A 22,814-nucleotide genomic window follows, 5' to 3' on the forward strand; every position below is an offset into this window, starting at 1 on the left:
ACAAAATGAAATAATTTGCAGTTTTAAACTGCATAAGAGTGTTGAGCTACATCAAAACTTACCACTGCATTCATTTTTGTCGCTAATTAAATCCCATACAGCAAGGTATAAAGAAGTCACTGATCGCAATGCACTTGTTGACATGACGTCATCGTGGTAAAACTTGACGCATTTTATGTGCTGTGAGAGGCGGATCAAGTAATTTTTCCACAGTGAAAAACGCATTTTATTATTAAACAGAATATTATTTGCAAATCTTAGGTAGACCATTAATACAAATCTGAAACCTTTGTTTAGTGCCATTATTTGAAAACTGTCGAGGGAATGTATTGAACTAATTCTACCGTGTTTTTGTGTACAGGGTGTGCATGTTTCACGCTGAGGTGACTCATTAAATCGCATTTTCACAAGGGCATACACTTAATAGATCTTGACCATTTTTTGAATATGCATAACGGAAACATTCCTTAACTTGAAAAGTGCTGCTGCTTTCCTGATATCGAGAGTAATATTTAATGAATAAATAAAATACATGGTAAAAGTCACACATATTTCGACTAGTGCCAAATAAATTGAAATTTAAACTAATAAAATGCGAATTCTATTTAAAGCAGCAGCACTTTTCATAAACTACAAGTTATATATATACAATTTATTACTGAAATTTTTAATTCTAACAAGGGTATGCCCTTGTGATATTGAAATTTGTTTATGACCTACATAAAGTACACATTACATGCATTTATCATGTGACTGTCAAATAACATGACCAAACCAAATTCCGTATAGAGCGGGGTATACAATGTTAATTTCAATTAAAAATTAAAGTCATGTGATAATATAGTAGCTTTACAAAATAAATTCAGTTTAAAAAGGTATGTATTTATGTACGTTTATATTCCGTTGATTTCTTCGTAGTACGCCTGAACAGTCCTGCGCTGAGTGCCAAGTAAAGGTCTAAATTTGAAGCCCTTCACCGGTATATGGTGACATCTCTATATGAGTGAAAAATTCTCAAACGGGATGTAAAACAATATACAATCAATCAAACAATCTTTGCTCCTGGACATCAAGCAGTAGAACCCTTGTCAAGATTGTAATAAGCATTGGGTCCTCTGTCAAAATTGTGAAATTCATGGCTCCAGGGTTAGGGGTTCTGGTGTAAGGGTGGGTAAATCTGTTGAATATATAGTGAAATGCATTATTTCCTAAAAAATCTTCTCCTCTGCTCCTGGGTATTAAGCAAACAAACTAAATGCATAGTTATGATGAGGAAGGGAGCCTCTTCCAAAATTGTGAATTTCATGGCCCTTGGGTCAGGGGTTTTGATGTTAGGGTGGGGCTCTAATGATTATATAGTGAAAATGCATTAATTCTATGAAACTCTTCTCCTCTGCTCCATGGTATAAAGCAAATGAACTAAGTACATAGTTATGATGAGGAAGGGTGCCTCTTCCACAGTTGTGAATTTTATGGCTCTTGGGTCAGGAGTAATCTTGTGTTAGGGTGGGCCTCTATTGATTATATAGCAAAAATGCAAGAATTTTTTGAAAATTTTCTCTGCCCCTGAGTATTAAGCAAACTAATTAAATGCAATAATATAATTGTAAGTGTATAAATATAATAATAAGTGCCTTTTCTCTGCTCCTGTTTATCTAGGAGACAATCAGAGTACAAAATTGTAATAAGTGAAGCAAGTGAGAGTTACTCCCCTTCGCTGAATTGTGTTAATAAAGAAATCCTTGTATATGTTATAGTAAATAAGTGTCATCAGGAATTTCATGTATTTCCTGAATTTTAGGAAATACGTTATGAAATTTCTATTCTCCTTAGAAAATACATGTATTTACTGTTTTCAGTTAGGAAATAGATGTATTTACTGAATTTTTCAATACTTTTTACACGTATTTACTGACTGTAATACAGATGCACAATTTATTCAATATTTACGTTACCAACTTAAAGTAAAACCCAGTGAGTAGACTTCAATAATTCGTTGTACATATGATAGTCTTTAATTGATCCACTTTTCATTCAACATGGTTGTTGATAAGAAGACGCTTTTCACCGAGAAGCTCTTAACTTATGGCATCAAAATGATATTTCTCAATCTGTTAAACTTAATTGATAGCAAAAAATACATTAAGGAGGAATGTTACACCAAATTTTTATTTAATGAAAGTTTAAGAATCCCTTTTAAATATTGATTTAGCTTTGAATAGTTCCGAGTTATTTAATCAGATTTTTTTCATTTTGTATTTTAATTAACAGGTTATTTAATTCAGTGAGAATAGGTAGAATACTATATATATAGAAACAAAGTAAAAATGAATGTTTGGTTTAAATGAGCAAAGCATGTTCAAAGTCAGATTCTTGGGACGTAAAACAACATACAATCAATCAATCAGTATATTGCTTTCCAGGCAATACAATGAACACTTGCCTAATGTGTAAGGTATTGAATATATATATATAGATATGTTTTTGCCCTTTTGCTACATAAATAATCTTTATTCAATGTTTTATATTGCTTTCTCTATCAAAGATTCAATAAATAATATTTATGTAGTGAAAGGGCCAATTGTATACAGCAGGTGTATACTGTGGTGTCCTGTTTGACCATTGAATAGTTATTGTCAGTCTTTCTCTGTGTACTTATTTGTAGCACAAGGCATGTGACAGAAACATATCTGTATATATTAAATACTTTACACATAAGTGTCCATTGTATTTGTATATTTTGCATTTATTATCATCCCTGTAAGACTTAGGAAAACCAAGTACAATCCCAAGGAGATCACTTGGGTCTAGCACATCAGAATAAGCAAAGGTATTTTTACCAGATTTTTTAAATTCTTGGGCAGCAATTACATAGTTTCATCTATCAGTTAATTTTATTTTATACTTCTTTGGATCCTTTACAGTGTACACTCATGTGACTGTTAAGGCCCTAGGGCCTCTTGTATTAAGTTGATATGACCAAATACCGCAAAATCCTGTCCAGCTCATAACTAGAAAACTACTAGACCTAGAATCATCAAACTTTGTCAATGAATTAATGCATCTGAGGTAGAAGGTACATGTGTCACATCCTACTTAAAGGTTACTGTGACCTTTAATTAAGATGAAATTTTCAAAAAAAACCCCTACGTTTTTAACTTTCAAGTTATTCACAATCTCAACAGATGTAAGAGTATTGCAGTAACCTTATTAAAAGAAGTTAAATCAAGAAAATACACATTTTTTCATGATATACTTTATGGCAATTCTTTAACAAATATAATGTTGTTGCCTTTATTTGTGTCAATAATAAGAGAAATTCCTCTTGTCCCATGGGTGTAATTATCAAGCAATGGATCCAGGTCTTATGGTGTTTAAGGATTGCAGTTTGTCAAATTAGAGATTAAGTAATGAGTTTAGTGTAAGGAGATTTCTGGTAGAGCATTTTTGATCAAGTAGGTATTGTCTACTTCTCTATGGAATTCTTTAGAGGAATCTGGCCTCTTAATTGGAGTTTATAGTATCTGTCAAATTAAATAATTCTTGTTGGCTAGCCATTACTTTCAGAAGAAATTTTTGTGTTTCTTTTAAAGTACCTCAAAGCCATACATTATCCAGAGATGCATGGAAGATGCTTCTAGTGTGTTTCATTGTACCAGTCAAGGTTTCAGATGCTGCAATTTCAGCTAAGGAATGACCTCCTAGGTTATTGTTTTTAGAGCAGGTTAAGGTTATTGGAGCAGGTTAAAGTTTTTGGAGCAGGTTCATTCTAAAGTAACTATAGGCCCTATATTGACCAAACTTGCAGGGTTGATACATCTAAGGATGCACACTACCAGGCTTGCTTTGGATGCTAGATCTGACATATATTTTATGGATGAGTGACCAAGTTAAAGTTTTTGGAGCAGCTTCATTCTAAAGTAACTATAAGGCCAGCTATGTTGACCAAACATGCAAAGACGATACATCTAAGGATGCACATTACCAGGCTTGCTTCAGATGCTGGATCTGATGTATATTTTCCAGATCAGTGACCAGGTTTAAGTTTTTGCACAGGTTCATTACCAAGAAACTATAAGGCCTATCTGAACCAAACTTGCATGGATGATGCATCAAGGGATGAACACTCTTAACCTTGCTTCAGATGCTGGATTTGAATTGTTTTTTCTGGATGAGTGTCTAGTTTGAAGTCTTTGGATAAGTTCATTCCCAAGTAAATGCAAGCCCTATCAGATCAAAATTGCATATTAAATGTTGCATCTATTCTTGGAATGTACACTGCTAGATTATTAGTTTAATGTGGGACTTTGCCTTGCTTAAAGACAACATTCGTTGAGGTGAGCTCTGTAATCTTTGATTACCTATGTTTATATCTCAACAACAGATTGCAGAGTGTCATGTTTCACTTAGAATGCAGAAGATGTGACATGGTGATAATCTTTTGATGAAGTTTGTGGTTTATTGGAGAATAATGTCCACAACATTTCTTTGATCTTGGCAATAACTGTAGTAGAATTTGTTATTATTATCTTCAAAATAGTTACTTTTCACTGGTCAGAGAACAGAAGAGCTTATGTGATAGTAAGGTGTCTGTCATCTGTCTGTCTATCTGTAAACAATTTTTCAAAAATGCTACTCCTCTTAAACTTTTGGTCATATTTCAATATAACTTTGCATACACTTAGATTATACTAAGATACATAATTCTATCAGTTTTTAATTTCAATGAACAGTGTTGCCATGGTTACTAAAAATAGAAATACTTTCAAAGAAGAACTCCTCCTACAGTTTCAGTCTGATTTCATGCAAGTAGACTACACTTAGATACTAACTGTCTTTATCGATTTTAAATTTTGATGAATGATGTTGCCATGGTTACTTAAAATAAAAATTTCTGTGAAATTTTTCGAAAGGCTACTCCTTCTACAGTTTTAGTCTGAATGTAATTAACTTTGCCTCAAAAAGAGACTAAACCAAGGACCATTATTCTATTGATAGCTGTTGCAAAGTTTCAAGTCCAAGTGCTTCTTTTATTTTCCTTTGTTATAAGTACAAATGAGTAGAACTACAGTCTTGTCAGAGACGTATGCTGTAACTAATTTGTTATTTTTTCAATATGTTTTTAGAAGATCCTGGTCATACTGAAACTGATCTGGAATACAATAATGACCTCCAGAAAGGAAGAACTACTAGTGGCTCAGCCATTGAAAAGGGAGCAAAATCAAAATATGGTAAAGAAAAAAATACACATTAGTTTGTAAAATGAAATGCTTTTAATTTTCTTGAAAGGTCATGAAAATTGTTTTTTAAATTAGATTAATTTAATTTTATGCTTAAAAAATATCTAAAATACCAAATGAATTGCTAAAATAAATATTTTTTGGGGAGGTGGTCTTTTTAACTTGGTTTGAAGTATTAACTATAGAATTCTTGAGAGAGAATCTTTGCTGCTGTAATTTTACATGACTTGTAAAATAAATATTTTATTTAAAAATTATTTTCAGGACTTGATTATGCTGTGAAAATCAAGTTTGTACCAAGTTTAAAGGAAAACCCAGGCCTTCCTGTTTCATCTTCTGAATGTGCAAAATATAAAGATGTCTGTACAAGATCACAACAATTTTTAATGCTAATGGAAAACCTCCATACAAAAGTTGAAACTGAATATGATGAAAGAGATGGCACTTTAAAAATTCAATTCACATATCCTTTTGAAACAGTTGACAAAATGCTTTTTCAGAAATGGGAAAAGAATTGTAATGATATCCTGAATGAATGTGTGGAAAATACAGTGTATGTTACTGTAGAGGTACAGGAGAGAAAATTAAAACAAGTTGAAGAATTTTTTAGATCAGATGATGCAGTGAAAAGAAAGGAAATTCAGGTGACTAAAGCTCAGTGTGCTTCAGGTTGTTGCCTACTTGGGTATGGAGAAAGTGTATATGACTTAATTGAGAGATTGTTCAAGAAATTTAGAAATCTGAAATTAATTGATCCTGAAGCAAACCAACAACTGGGCATTTCATGTGTACCATTAGCTAAAAGGTTTCTTTGCATTGCAAAAGCCTTTCAAGCTATTAAATTTGAATTGCCAATTCATAAGGTTCCAAATGTGAAAGCATATTACAGTGAAGAGGAAGTCAAGCTCCTTGGAAATGTTATAGACATGGAGGCTGCAATTGAGGCTGCAAAGAATATGCAGTGGCTTGAAGCACTTTTTAAGAAAGATGTTCAGTTCAAAGAAGAGGTAATGTCTTTCCTACAAAGGCCTGGTGTAGAAGCATATATTGACGAAGTCATTGCTAAAGGAGGATTGGGATCCTGGCGTCTCATTCCTGATCAACAAGGCAAAAAAATTGTAAGATTATACAGCCCATCAGAGGAAAGCCTAGCACAATTAAAGGATTGCTTTAAGAGCTCATTTGATAAAAGAAAGATCCTCATTTTAAAGCCAGACAAATTTGCAGCATCACTCTCTAGCTGGAGAAGCACAGCAAAACAACTTGAAAAAGATACAGAGACAAAATTTTTCATGTCTGAGCAACAGAAGACTGACAACACTTTAGAATTGTCACTGAGGTTTACAGCTGATCTCAGTTCTAACAAAAGTGTTCAAGATTTTATTGAGGAAATAAGAGCAGAAGTTTTGAAGGAAGCTGAAGAAGAATCAATTGAAGAAAGTGAAACTGACAAAATTGATTTAAGTCCCATGTTGTACAGGTATATCTGCAAGTACAAATCTAATCAAGTACAAGAGGTTGCCAACAATGAAAAACTCGATTTGCACTTCCAAGATGCTGGATACAAAATTGTGGTCGAAGGTTCAAACTGTGCTATAGAGTTTTTTAAACAATATTTTGCAAATTTCCCATGGAGCAAAAAATGCATTTTTTTACCAGAGAGCATTGTGAAATTAGCCACAGAATCATTTTGTAGGAGATATGAATGCTTGGCTGAAATAGATTCTTTTCAAAAAAGTTCACAAATCCAATATTTAGGAGAGCTGGGCTTTGTTATAATGGTTTGTTGCTTTGAAACCATTGATGATTTGCATATTGATATTACACTGAATGTGTCTACAGTGTCACAAGGCTGGGATTTTCAAGGTAAGATTATCATTACTCTAGACTGATGTCAGTACGCCAGATTAGAGTTTAGAGCTAAAGTGTATAATTGTCAAATTAATTTATTGCTTAAGATTAGGGCTGGGACGATATATCGAGATATTGATAATATCGATTCAATGTGAGGATGATACGCATATCGATACCTATGAAGAAATGTCGAAATATCGCAAAAAAAATTTCTGACATGTTTTTTCTTTGTTTGCTTAATATTTTGGATTAGATATATAAAAATTAATATGCAGAATATAAATATAAATATGAAATACATAATAATTAACCCCACTTCTGTAAAATAATTTTGTTTTACAACAGATATACAACTTCTTTGAATAAATTATTCTCATTTGTGAAGAAATGTTTTGTTCATTTCGATACAAAATTTTTTTTTATAACTAAACATATCGTGATACATATTGTATTGTGGCTCAAATATCGTGATACGTATCGATATAGAAAATGTTGTATCGTCCCAGCCTTACTTAAGATTATGTTTTCCTCTTAATCAGACATGTTTATTTTGCCTAAATTCAGGAATTGGATCTCATCTTGAGGTACCAGGGTCTCCCTCAATAATATATTAATCAAAAAGATTACATTTGACATACACATTATAAGGTTTTCTTTAAAGCTTGTTAAATGTGAAAAAATTAATTCCTGTCCGAAGTTACAGTACAGTCAATATAATCTGAGAAACAATGTACAATAACACAGCTATGTTAAGGTTGCCTGAAGACTTAATATGAGTATCTGATATATACCATATATACTTGACTATAAGTCGGTTCATACGATGGCTGACAGCGGCAGTCACTTTTGATTAAGAATATTGTCATTTTGTACAGCGTTTTTGTCAATTTTCGTTGACAAATTACAACTAACTGGTAATGCTGTATGTACATGTACAATGATTAAACTGACAATTTCCACTGGAGAAAATCATTTAAATTCTTCCTTGTGATATGAAATGTAGATTGAAACATGAAACAGGTTACTCAAATGTGATAAGCTTAAGGTTCAAGCAGAACTGCAAGGTTGAGGTGATTCTAGATATGCTTTCTTGACTAGGGCTGTGTATCTTGAGGGAAAAAAGTATCATGAAGCATCATGATGTTTCAGAAAAATATTGGAATTTATCATGATATATCAAGTTTTAAATTTACAGGGTTTTTTTAGCTCACCTGAGCTGAAGGCTCAAGGGAGCTTTTCTGATCAAAATTTGTCCTTTGTCGTCGTTGGTGTTGTCGTCATTGTTAACTTTTCACAATTTCATCTTCTTCTCCAGAACCACTGGACCAATTTCAACCAAACTTGACTCAGAGTATCCTTGGGTGAAGGAGATTCAAGTTTGTTCAAATGAAGGGCCACACCATCTTTCAAGGGGAGATAATTACAAAATAATGAAAAATTAATGGTATCTTTTTAAAATCTTCTTCTTGAGACCTAATGGGCCAGGAAAGATGGAACTCATGTGAAATCATTGTCAGGTAGTGCAGAGTCAAATTTGTTCAAATCATGACCCTCGGGGGTAGGGTGGGGCCACAATGGATGATAAAGTTTTACGTAGGAATAGATAGAAAAAATCTTTAAAAATCTTCTTCTCAAGAACAGCAAAGCCATGATTGCTCATATTTATATAGAAGCATTCTCAGATGTGTAGATTCAAGTTTGTTCAAATCATGACCCCCGTGGGTAGGGTGGGGCCACAATGGACGATCAAAGTTTTACATACTAGGAATAAATAGGAAAAATTTTCTTCTCAAGAACAGCAAAGCCATGATTGCTCATATTTATATGGAAGCATTCTCAGGTAGTGTAGATTCAAGTTTTTTCAAATCATGACCCCTGGGGGTAGGGTGGGGCCACAATGGAGGATCAAAGATAAACATTTGAGTATATATGAATAATCTTCTTCTCAAGAACAACAAAGCCGTGATAGGTCATATTTATAAGGAAGCATCCTCAGGTGGTGTAGATTCAAGTTTGTTCAATTCAAGACCCCCGGGAGTAGGGTTGGGCTACCATGGATGATCCAATTTTTTTCATAGGAGTATATAGGAAAAATCTTTAAAAATCTTCTCAAGAACAGCAAAGCCACGATTGCTCATATTTATATGGAAGCATCCTTAGTAAGTGAAGATTCAATTTTGTTCAAATCATAACCCCCCCCCCCCCCCCCCCCCCCCCCCCCCGTTTTAGTGGTAGGTTGGGACAACTTATGCATTTAAGCTTTTCAATACTGAATTGATTTTTTTTGCTTTTTTCCTAGCCACATTGCTCAGGTGAATGATGTGGCCCATGGGCCTCTTGTTCAAATTATTTTTTGGTTGCCAGAAAGAAAAACATAGATTTCAGCATTCCTTTAAAAAACTGCATTTTAAGTCTTTAGTACTTTCTGAAACAAAGATTAAAGCAAGTTAGTTTTAATGTTTTCTTTTAATTTTCTTTAATTTAAAAGATTAAACTTTTATTTTTAATGAGTTCTACTATTAATGTTTAAGCAAATATTCTAATTTTGAAACAAAAACGTGCGCATAATATACTTCCTAAAAGTATCTTTAAAAAATCGATTCTTTATTTTATTATCGATGCATCATATTGACACCCTATTATATTAATGTTACACTCCTATTCTGGACAGATTGTATTAATCAATTCAGAAAATTCCATGTTGCTGTATGTGCTGGTCACATCATAGGTAACCAGGATGCAATTTTCTGGGTCTATCAGAAATTTGATTTTTGCTTATGATTGGATGCATCTTTGATGTATGAATTTTGTTTTTTAACAATGTGCATGAGGACATGATCACATTAGTTACATGTACATATATTTTCATTCTCGTGCCACATTGAAAAAAATGATTGACCGACCAGATGGAAATCTATAGAGACTGCATTGACGTTTAAAAGGTTTCAAGCATTTGACAATTATTAATTTCATATATTTAGACAGCAACTATACAGACTCCCACATTTAAGGTTGTCATTTTATTCTTGCTTAAAAATGGATGTATTTTCATATCTTAAGTTCTGTTTTTGATACATTCCAAAAAACTTTAGATTGGATGCTCACATGTAGAGCTACTAAATTCTGTTTTTCTACCCCTACATAATAGGTAGAATCGAGTTGTCTCATACATGTACACTCCGAAGAGATATATAGAGGATATTCAATGTTTTGTAGATGAATATGGAATTTATTTCACATGTGGGACAGGATTTTTTAAATATTTTCACAAGTGCAACGCACGAGTGAAAATATAAAAAAAAATCCTGTCTCACGAGTGAAATAAATTCCATATTCATCTAAAAGACATTGAATTTTCTGTTTATTTCATTTTCTTAGATTTTCCATTTGCCTCTGTCTTTTTGTAACATAGTGTCATAGGCTGTGACACCATAGTTGAGCGGTTAAGAATGTCATATATAGCTAAGCGAATGCAAGATTAAAAAGCATTGAAAACATGGATTTTTAATGACATATTTGGAAAAACATTGGCAGTATTACCATTAGTCTCTGTCAGGATGGTTCATTATAACTCTATCTTACATGTATAACACGCCAGGGATTTTTTTGAAAACACTCTTTGTGAAGGGAAGGAAAATAGTCATTTTGCCGCACTTCTGATATTCTCACACTGTGAAAATACCATTTTGATATCCTTTCATACTGTGTCAGAATATCACTTTTATTCAGTGAATAAATAGAGGATATTCAATGTTTTGTAGATGAATATGGAATTTATTTCACGAGTGGGACAGGATTTTTTTTATATTTTCACAAGTGCGAAGTGCTTCTGTCTTTTCTTAACACAATGTCATAGGCTTGACGTCATAGTTTAGCGGTTGAGACATCATAGCTTAATTACCAGTTGTGAGATTGAAACATTACATAGCATGGATTTTAGCAACATATTTGGGAAGAATTTGCAGTTTTAGCTCTATCAAGATGGTTAGTTACTATCTCTGTCTTATGACAGGCCAGAAATTATTTTTTACTTATTTTGATATCCTTTCACACTGTGAGAGAATATCATTTTGGTATCCTTTCACACTGTGAAAAGTGAGAATATCACTTTTATTCAATAAATAAATCACAGTATTTCACTGTTGAAAATGTAATAAATTACAGTATTTCACTGTTGAAAATGTTATAATCATGTATATTCATTACAACAAACGTATAACTTCTATCCGCCTTTTTAATTACAATCCCAAGAATATCTTTTTACATGATTGTAATGTTACAACAAGAAAGGTGACATAATGACTATTTTATGTCTAGCATCTAGGGTTAATTAGATTATGATATATCAGGCTAATTGAGGGTAAAAGTCATTGAAATGCACCTTAATTATCTCTTTCAAGTCACGTGTTTTATGTAATATCACTATGATCTTAATTTCATATTACACGAAAGAATTTTAATGTTTTTCACTGGTGGAAATAGTTAGTGTAAAAACTGTACATGTCATATAGCATTACCAGTTTAGTTGTAATTTGTCAAAGAAAATTGACAAAAATGCTGTACAAAATGACAAATGAATATTTCTTAATCAAAAGTGGCAGCCACTGTTATATTTATAGGTTCACCTATAAATACAGTGTAGCAATTTTCTCAAATTATTTTGAAGGAATATGCCATTGACCTGTAATAAAGTCAGAAGTTCTACATTTTTTTCCAAATTTATTTCCAATTTCAGATCAATATATTTTATGGTACCATACTTTTCTGTGATTCAAAGTATGTTCTGGTGGATGACATAGATATTTGATCTTTTTAAACAATTTAAACAAAAATACCATCATTGATATTTGTAGACGCTTGTGATATCTGTATCTAGTAACCTTAGATCTTACTTTCCTACATTAAATATATAATCTAAGATTAAGGTATGAACTATTATCATTGGAATTTTTACAAAATTAGTAAATTTAATCTTCCGGTAAAATACCCATGTTCCTAGAACTCACTTATAAGTCTGACATAGAGTTTTTGTCTATAAAAACATATGTATTAAGAACATTAATTATAACTAGAAACTCATTGCGAGCAATGAGAGGTCTTCCGTCCGATTCTGAAAATAAAAAATAAAATTTAAGCTGAAATAGTGATAAAAGAAATTCAGACACTCCGGAGATTTAACCCTAATCGTCAGCGTGAAAATCCAACGTGCTAACCATTAACCATTCACTTTTTTACATCACTTCCTTTCACAACCGGAAGTAACGGCGATGCAAGATTTTCTCACGATTTAAATAACTGATGACTGAATATCAGTCCTGAAAGTTTCAGTCCTCAGTCGTTTACTGTTGCCGAACAATATTGTGGGACTAAATTCTAATTTTGAGAACAGGTAAACACACAACCGGAAGTAAATTTTATAAAAATCTCTGACTGTTCTCTAGACATTTGCAGTATCTACAACATCCATAAAATCATTTCAGGTACTTCATCGATAAGCGATATTTATGAGAAAGTTGAATATAAGAATAACGTAGTTTATCTCCTAAAACCAGAAGTTGACGTTTTTGTTTCCGGTGGAATCTAACATATTTCAAAACAGCAAAAGAGATGCAATAAAGTCATGTAAGTTTTAATTTAAAAAAGAAAAGTTAAAATTTTTGATTTCTTTGACCACTTTCTGTGACAAGCGGAAGTGACGACTGATGCGTTTAACCCAAATGGTTTCACCTACCCCTCAACGTCCATTACTCTTAAAATTTTGGTGTTTTAATCTTTTACCCGTTTTTGAGATCTCGCTCAGACAACTTCTTATTTTGAGGACAGGAAAACACGCGACCGGAAGTGAATGTTTGAAAAAATATTTAAGGTTACTCTAGACATTTGCACTCTGAATAGCACATTTAAAATTCATTTCAAATACTTTATCTATAAAGAATATTTACGGGAAATTAAAAAACTCAAATTATTCAGTTTTTCTCTTCTAACCTGAAGTTGTCATATTTGTTTCCGGAGGGATGGACATCTTTCGAATCTGCGAAAAAGATGCAATAAAGTGATGCAATTTTTAATTAAAAAAAAGAAAAGCTGAAATTTTCGTTTTCTTTGATCACTTCCTGTGACGACCGGAAGTGACGGCTGACGCTCTTAACCCAAATGGTTTTGCCTACATCTTAAGGTCTGTTGCTCATAAAAGTTTGGAGTCATAATCTCTTACCGTTTCCGAGATGTTGCTCACACAACTTCTCATTTTGAGGACGGGAAAACACGCGACTGGAAGTGAATTTTACAAAGATATTTGAAGTTACTCTAGACATTTTTAGTCTGAATAACATATTTAAAATTCATTTCAAATACTTTATCTAGAAAAGATATTAATGGAAAAGAAAAATACTCAAATTATGTAGTTTTTCTCTTATAACCGGAAGTTGACGTTTTTGTTTCCGGTGGGACCAACATATTTCGAAACTACAAAGGAGATGCAATAATGTGATGTAAGTATTGATTTGAGAAATGAAAGTTGAAATTTTACGATTTATTTGATCACTTCCGTAAGTGACCGGAAGTGCCGACGACGAAAGAAAAGTAGTGACTAGGCTAGTACTTGTGATTTTGAAGATTTTTTGTTCAACAACTATTCAAAAATTTCCTTTCGTTTAAGAGATATTTAGAATAACAATATTTAGGGGCCAGCCCTCCAAGTCCTTAATGGGGATGTCTTGCAAAAATTAAAAGGGTGTATGTTGTTGAGAAGATTATTCTGAACATCTTTTGTTCAATATTGCTTATCAAAATATTTCCCCTTTTCGAGATATCAAGTGTCAAAGATTTTGCATTCTGGCCCCTTATGGCCCCTTATTACGTAACATATGATCCTAATTTTATAATATATAGTTACAAATCCTTAAGATGAACATTTCTGCTTCAGTAATTGATAACAAAATTTTGATCGTTGAAAAGTTATATATGAAAGACTTTTGGCCCCTCTGAGCCCCTAATTTGAGGGATCAGCCCCTTTTTCTTGATAGCAAATGAAACGTCTTGTCATTTTGTGCATCTTTTGTAATATATGTTTTAACAAAATATTTACAGGTAAAAAGATACAAAAGAAAACGTGTCAAATTTTGCGAGATGCTTGTGAGCCTATTTTTCGAGCTCAGGCGAGCTTCGGCGCCTTTTGAGCTGGAAACATATAGATGCGAAATGGCACATCTACAATCTTTCCTCTATCTTCACTGAAAATCTTATCCCTTTATCTCTATTCGTTTAGGAGAACACCCCAGGACAAGCCGACCCTCTGAAAATCAGAAAATCGTCGATATCTCACGACCGGAAGTGACGTCATCAAAAAACAAAAAAACCTATCAAGATCAGTTGATTATCTTTCAAATCTGAAAGTTTGATGTAAATCGGCCAAGCCGTTTCTGAGAAATCGCGTGCACAAAATCGGTTGGAAGAAAAATAATAATAATAATAATAACTAGATGAGATCTCGTTGCGAGCAACGAGTAGGTCTTCCGTCCGATTTTTCGATAAGATGAGATATGATTTTGACTATGATCTTTGTTAAAAGATAATAATATATAGACTTCCCTAACTAGATTTCATTCTTTTGATTTATATAACATTATCAAAGAGCTATAGATGACATGCTTTTAGCCCTCTGAGCCCCTAGATTGAGGGGTCAGCCCCTTTTCTTGATATCAATTGAAAGGTCTTGTGATTTCTTTTTGTTGTGGAGATATGCTGAATGGAAATATTTAGGGGCCACCCCTCTGACCATCTTTTGTTCAGTATTGCTTTTCAAAATATTCCCCATTTTCGAGATATAAAGCGTCAAAGATTTAGCATTCTGGCCCTTTGTGACCCTTATTATATAACATATGATCAGAATCTTATCATATGTTGTTGTAAATCGTTAAGATAAGCATCTTTGCTTCAGTAATGTATTACAAATTATTGATCGTTAAAGAGTTATAGATGAAAGACTTTTGGCCCCTCTGAGCCCCTAATTTGAAGGGTCAGCCCCTTTTTCTTGATATCAAATGAAAGGTCTTGAGATTTTGAAGACTTTTTGTTCAACAACTATTCAGAGATTTCTTTTTGTTGTGGAGATATGCTGAATGGAAATATTTAGGGGCCACCCCTCCAAGTCCTTAATGGGGCCGTTTGACAAAAATTGAAAGGGTGTATATTGTTTAGAACATTATTCTGACCATCTTTTGTTCAGTATTGCTTATCAAAATATTCCCCCTTTTCGAGATATAAAGCGTCAAAGATTTAGCATTCTGGCCAAGCCGTTTCTGAGAAATCGCGTGCACAAAATCGGTTGGAAGAAAAATAATAATAATAATAATAACTAGATGAGATCTCGTTGCGAGCAACGAGTAGGTCTTCCGTCCGATTTTTCGATAAGATGAGATATGATTTTGACTATGATCTTTGTTAAAAGATAATAATATATAGACTTCCCTAACTAGATTTCATTCTTTTGATTTATATAACATTATCAAAGAGCTATAGATGACATGCTTTTAGCCCTCTGAGCCCCTAGATTGAGGGGTCAGCCCCTTTTCTTGATATCAATTGAAAGGTCTTGTGATTTCTTTTTGTTGTGGAGATATGCTGAATGGAAATATTTAGGGGCCACCCCTCTGACCATCTTTTGTTCAGTATTGCTTTTCAAAATATTCCCCATTTTCGAGATATAAAGCGTCAAAGATTTAGCATTCTGGCCCTTTGTGACCCTTATTATATAACATATGATCAGAATCTTATCATATGTTGTTGTAAATCGTTAAGATAAGCATCTTTGCTTCAGTAATGTATTACAAATTATTGATCGTTAAAGAGTTATAGATGAAAGACTTTTGGCCCCTCTGAGCCCCTAATTTGAAGGGTCAGCCCCTTTTTCTTGATATCAAATGAAAGGTCTTGAGATTTTGAAGACTTTTTGTTCAACAACTATTCAGAGATTTCTTTTTGTTGTGGAGATATGCTGAATGGAAGTATTTAGGGGCCACCCCTCCAAGTCCTTAATGGGGCCGTTTGACAAAAATTGAAAGGGTGTATATTGTTTAGAACATTATTCTGACCATCTTTTGTTCAGTATTGCTTATCAAAATATTCCCCCTTTTCGAGATATAAAGCGTCAAAGATTTAGCATTCTGGCCCCTTGTGACCCCTTATTACGTAACATATGATCAGAATCTTATCATATATTGTTGTAAATCGTTAAGATAAGCATCTTTGCTTCAGTAATGTATTACAGATTATTGATCGTTAAAGAGTTATAGATGAAAGACTTTTGGCCCCTCTGAGCCCCTAATTTGAAGGGTCAGCCCCTTTTTCTTGATATCAAATGAAAGGTCTTGTCATTTTGTGCATTTTTTTAAATATATGTTTTTACAAAATATTTACAGGTAAAAATATATAAAAGAAAACGTGTCAAATTTTGCGAGATGCTTGTGAGCCTATTTTTCGAGCCCAGGCGAGCTTCAGCACCTTTTGAGCTGGAGAGATATAGATGTGAAATGGCACATCTACAATCTTTCCTCTATCTTCACTGAAAATCTTATCCCTTTATCTCTATTTGTTTAGGAGAACACCCCAGGACAAGCCGACCCTCTGAAAATCAGAAAATCGTCCATATCTCACGACTGGAAGTGACGTCATCAAAAAACAAAAAAACCTATCAAGATCAGTTGATTATCTTTCACGTGTGAAAGTTTGATGTAAATCGACCCAGCCGTTTCTGAGAAATCGCGTGCACAAAATCGGTTGGAAGAAAAATAATAATAATAATAATAAGAATAGGGAAAAAGAAACCGAACGAAAACAATAAGGTCTTCCGTTGGAGACGGAAGACCTTAATAATAATAAGAATAGGGAAAAAGAAACCGAACGAAAACAATAAGGTCTTCCGTTGGAGACGGAAGACCTTAATAACTAGATGCGATCTCGTTGCGAGCAACGAGTGGGTCTTCCGTCCGATTTTTGATGAGATAAGAATTTGACTGAGATTTTCGTTCAAATATAATGATATAAATAAATTGTTAAGACGAACAATTTTGCTTTAATAATATTTAACAAAATATTGATCATTAAAGGGTTATAGATTGAAGACTTTCTGCCCTTCTTGGCCCCTAATGTGAGAGGTCAGCCCCTTTTATTTGATATCATTTTAAAGATCTCATGATTTTGAACACTTTTTGTTCAACAACTAGTCAGAAATTCTTTTTTGTTTTCAGGATTTATGCAGAAGAAATATTAAGGGCCGGCCCTTCAAGTCCTAAATGGAGAAGTCTAGCAAAAATTGAAAGAGTCCATATTGTTCAGAATATTATTTTGAACGTTTTTTGTTCAATACTGTTTATTAAAATATTCTTCCTTTTCGAGATATATTGCGCCAAAGATTATGCAATCTGGCCCCCTAAAGACCCCTTATTGCGTAACATATGATATCAACATCATGTTATTTAGATAAAGTGTTTGAAGATGAACTATTTCGCTTCAGAAATATATTATAAAATATTGATCATTAAAGAGTTATTGATTGTATACTTTCGGCCCCTCTCGGCCACTTATTTAAGGGGTCAGATCCTTTTCCTTGATATCACCTTCAAGCTCTCATGATTTTGAACACTTTTTGTTCAACAACTATTCAAAAATTCTTTTTAGTTTCCAAAATATATGCGAAGGATATATTTGGGGGCCGGCCCTTCAACTCCTTAATGGGGACTTTTAGCAAAAATCAAAAGGTTGCATATTGTTCAGAACATTATTCTGAACATCTTTTGTTCAATATTGTTTATCAAAATATTTCCCACTTTTGAAATACAAAGCGTCAAAGATTTAGCATTCTAGCCCCTTATGGCCCCTTATTATGGAACATATGATGTGAATATCATAATATATAGTTGTAAATTGTTGAGATAAACATTTTTGCTTCAGTAATGCATTACAAAATATTGTTCGTTAAAGAGTAATTGTTCAAAGACTTTCGGCCCCTCTCAGCCCCTATTTTGAGGGGCCAGCCCCTTTTTCTTGATATCGCTTTAAAGCTCTCATGATTTTGAACACATTTTGTTCAACAACTACTCAGAAATTCTTTTTCGTTTCTGAGATATTTACAAAAGAAGTATTTAGGGGCCGGCCCTTCAACTCCTTAATGGGGACGTTTAGCAAAAAATGAAAGGATGCATCTTGTTTAAAACATTATTTTGGACATCTTTTGTTTAATATTGCTTATCAAAATATTTCCCACTTTCGAGATATCGAGTGCCAAAGATTTGGCATTCTGGCCCCGTATGGCCCCTAATTATGTAACATATGACATAAATATTATAATATATAGTTGTAAATTGTTAAGATAAACATTTTTGCTTCAGTAATGTATACCAAAATATTGATCATTAAAGAGTTATTAATTTAATACTTTTGGCCCCTCTCGGCCCCTAATGTGATAAGTCAGCCCTTTTTTCTTGATATCGTATTAAAGATCTTGTCATTCTGCACAAATATTATTAAGTATGTTTTTACAAAATAATTATACTTTAAAAGATATGATACAAAATGTCTGAAAAATTCACTCATGATTCGTGCCCTAAATTTCGACCCCTACCGAGCTTCCATACTAGGCACTTCCAGAAAATTTGAAAACTGAGGTGCACAACTACAACATGTCCTCTATTATCACTGAAAATTTCAGCACTCTACCTTCTGTCGTTTTTGAGTTTTTGTGTAGACAAAATGGTCACTAAAAATTCAATAAAAGGGAGATAACTCTCGACTGGAAGTGATTTATCAAAAACGGAATTGCCGGAATTAACTTCAGATAAAGACCCAGCAACCCTGAAAATTTAATAGAAATTGAATGACCCATCTCCGAGAAATCTTCTGCACAAAATTTGTAAAGAAAAAAAAAAAGAATAACTAGATGCGATCTCGTTGCGAGCAACGAGTAGGTCTTCCGTCCGATTTTTCGATAAGATGAGATATGATTTTGACTATGATCTTTGTTAAAAGATAATAATATATAGACTTCCCTAATTAGATTTTATTGTTTTGATTTACATAACATTATCAAAGAGCTATGAATGACATGCTTTGGCCCTTCTGAGCCCCTAGTTTGAGGGGTCAGCCCCTTTTCCTTCATATCAAATGAAAGGTCTTGTGATTTTGAAGACTTTTTGTTCAACAACTATTCAGAGATTTCTTTTCGTTATGGAGATATGCTGAATTGAAATATTTAGGGGCCAAGTCCTTAATGGGGCCGTTTGACAGAAATTGAAAGGGTGTATATTGTTTAGAACATTATTCTGACCATCTTTTGTACAGCATTGCTTATCAAAATATTTCCCCTTTTCGAGATATAATGCGTCAAATATTTAGCATTCTTGCCCCTTGTGACCCCTTATTACGTAACATATGATCAGAATCTTATCATATATTGTTGTAAATCGTTAAGACAAGCATCTTCGCTTCAGTAATGCATTACAAAATATTGATCGTTCAAGAGTTATACATAAAAGACTTTTGGCCCCTCTGAGCCCCTAATTTAAGGGATCAGCCCTTTTTTCTTGATATCAAATGAAAGATCTTGTGATTTTAAAGACTTTTTGTTCAACAACTATTCAGAAATTTATTCTCATTTTCGAGATATGCTGAATTGAAATATTTAGGGGCCAGCCCTTCAAGTCCTTAATGGGACCATTTTGCAAAAATTGAAAGGTTGCATATTGTTTAGAACATTATTCTGAACATCTTTTGTTCAATATTGCTTATCAAAATATTCCCCCTTTTTCAGATATAAAGCGTCAAAGATTTAGCATTCTAGCCCCTTTTGGCCCCTTATTACGTAACATATGATCAAAATTTTAAAACATAAGTTGCAAATTGTTAAGATGAGCATTTTTGCTTCAGTAATTTATAACAAAATATTGATCGTTCAAGAGTAATACATCAAAGACTTTTGGCCCCTCTGAGCCCCTAATTTAAGGGATCAGCCCTTTTTTCTTGATATCAAATGAAAGGTCCTGTGATTTTAAAGACTTTTTGTTCAACAACTATTCAGAAATTTATTCTCGTTTTCGAGATATGCTGAATTGAAATATTTAGGGGCCAGCCCTTCAAGTCCTTAATGGGACCGTTTTGCAAAAATTAAAAGGTTGCATATTGTTTAGAACATTATTCTGAACATCTTTTGTTCAATATTGCTTTTCAAAATATTCCTCCGTTTTGAGATATAAAGCATCAAAGATTTATCATTCTGGCCCCTTTTGGCCCCTTATTACGTAACATATGATCAAAATTTTAAAACATATAGTTGCAAATCGATAAGATAAACATTTTTGCTTCAGTAGTTTATAACAAAATATTGATCGTTCAAAAGTTATACATGAAAGACTTTTGGCCCCTCTGAGCCCCTAATTTAAGGGATCAGCCCTTTTTTCTTGATATCAATTGAAAGGTGTTGTGATTTTGAAGATTTTTTGTTCAGAAACTATTCAGAAATCTATTTCCATTTTCGAGATATGCTGAATTGAAATATTTAGGGGCCAGGCCTTCAAGTCCTTACTGGGGCCGTTTTGCAAAAATTGAAAGGTTGCATATTGTTAAGAACATTATTCTGAACTTCTTTTGTTCAATATTGCTTTTCAAAATATTCCCCCGTTTTGAGATATAAAGCGTCAAAGATTAAGCATTCTGGCCCCTTTTGGCCCCTTATTACGTAACACATGATCAAAATTTTAAACCATATAGTTGCAAATCGATAAGATAAACATTTTTGCTTCAGTAATTTATAACAAAATGTTGATCGTTCAAGAGTTATACATAACAGACTTTTGGCCCCTCTGACCCCCTAATTTGAGAGATCAGCCCTTTTTTCTTGATACCAAATGAAAGATCTTATTATTTTACACATCTTTTGTAATACATGTTTTAACAAAATATTTACAGGTAAAAAGATATAAAAGAAAACATGTCAAATTTTGCGAAATGTTTGTGAGCCTATTTTTCGAGCCCAGGCGAGCTTCAACGCCATTTGAGCTGGAAAGATATAGATGCCCAATTGCACATCTACAATCTTTCCTCTATCTTCACTGAAAATCTTAACTCAATAGGTTTAGTCATTTAGGAGGAGTTTCCAGGACAAGCCGACCCTCTGAAAATCAGAAAATCGTCAATGTCTCACGACCGGAAGTGACGTCATCAAAAAACAAAAAAACCTATCAAGATCAATTGAATATCTTTTACATCTGAAATTTTGGTGTAAATCGGCCCAGCCGTTTCTGAGAAATCGCGTGCACAAAATCGGTTGGAAGAAAAATAATAATAACTAGATGGTTCTCGTTGCGAGCAACGAGTGGGTCTTCCGTCTGATTTTGGATGAGATAAGTCAAGATCTTGACTGAGATATTCGTCTATAAAAAGTGAAAGGATGCATATTGTTTATAACATTATTCTGACCATCTTTTGTTCAATATTACTGATCAAAATATTTCCCCTTGTTCGAGGTGTGAAAGATTTGGCATTCTGGCCCTTTATGGCCCATTATTTTGAACACACGATCAAAGTTTTATAATATATAGTTAACGAATGTTAAGATGAACATTTTTCCTTCTGGAATTTATAACAAAATATTGATTATTTAAAAGTTATAAATGAAAGACTTTTGGCCCTTCTGGGCCTTAATTTGAGGGATCAACCCCTTTTTCTTGATATCAAATGAAAGGTCTTGTGATTTTCAGAAATTTCCTTCGTTTAAGAGATATATAGAATAACAATATTTAGGGGCCAGCCCTCCAAGTCCTTAATGGGGATGTCTTGCAAAAATTAAAAGGGTGTATATTGTTTAGAACATTATTCTGAACATCTTTTGTTCAATATTGCTTATCAAAATATTTCCCCTTTCGAGATTTAAAGTGTCAAAGATTTAGCATTCTGGCCCCTTATTACATAACATACGATCAAAATTTTATAATATATAGTTGCAGAATGTTAAGATGAACATTTTTGCTTCAGTAATTTATGACAAAATATTGATCATTAAAGAGTTATAAATGAAAGACTTTTGGCCCTTCTGAGCCCCTAATTTGAGGGGTTAGCCCCTTTTTCTTGATATCAAATGAAAGGTCTTGTGATTTTGAAGACTTTTTGTTCAACAACTATTCAGAAATTTCCTTTAGTTTAAGAGATATATAGAATAACAATATTTAGGGACCAGCCCTCCAAGTCCTCAATGGGGATGTCTTGCAAAAAATAAAAGGGTGTATATTGTTTAGAACATTATTCTGAACATCTTTTGTTCAATATTGCTTATCAAAATATTTCCCCTTTTCGAGATATAATGTGTCAAAGATTTAGCATTCTGGCCCCTTATGGCCCCTTATTACGTAACATATGATCAAAATTTTATAATATATAGTTGCAGAGTGTTATGATGAACATTTTTGCTTCAGTAATTTATAACAAAATATTGATCATTAAAGAGTTATAGATGAAAGACTTTTGGCCCTTCTGAGCCCCTAATTAGAGGGGTTAGCCCCTTTTTCTTGATATCAAATGAAAGGTCTTGTGATTTTGAAGACTTTTTGTTCAACAACTATTCAGAAATTTCCTTTAGTTTAAGAGATATATAGAATAACAATATTTAGGGACCAGCCCTCCAAGTCCTTAATGGGGATGTCTTGCAAAAATTAAAAGGGTGTATATTGTTTA

General features: G+C 33.2%; 1 protein-coding gene across 1 annotated transcript in view; it reads left to right on the forward strand.

Annotated features, from left to right (window-relative positions):
- LOC133180422 (uncharacterized) overlaps positions 1 to 22,814 on the forward strand; it is a 175,800-nt gene that overhangs the window by 119,663 nt on the left and 33,323 nt on the right. Inside the window, exons 18-19 of the mRNA XM_061314952.1 lie at positions 5,127 to 5,231; positions 5,505 to 7,106. Coding sequence (XP_061170936.1) covers positions 5,127 to 5,231; positions 5,505 to 7,106 — 1,707 coding nt within the window. The remainder of the gene's footprint in view (positions 1 to 5,126; positions 5,232 to 5,504; positions 7,107 to 22,814) is intronic.

Source organism: Saccostrea echinata, unplaced genomic scaffold, assembly GCF_033153115.1.
Source record: "Saccostrea echinata isolate AGI-Se365-2 ecotype Australia unplaced genomic scaffold, CSIRO_AGI_Sech_v1 ptg000006l, whole genome shotgun sequence".
NCBI classification, from domain to species: domain Eukaryota; kingdom Metazoa; phylum Mollusca; class Bivalvia; order Ostreida; family Ostreidae; genus Saccostrea; species Saccostrea echinata.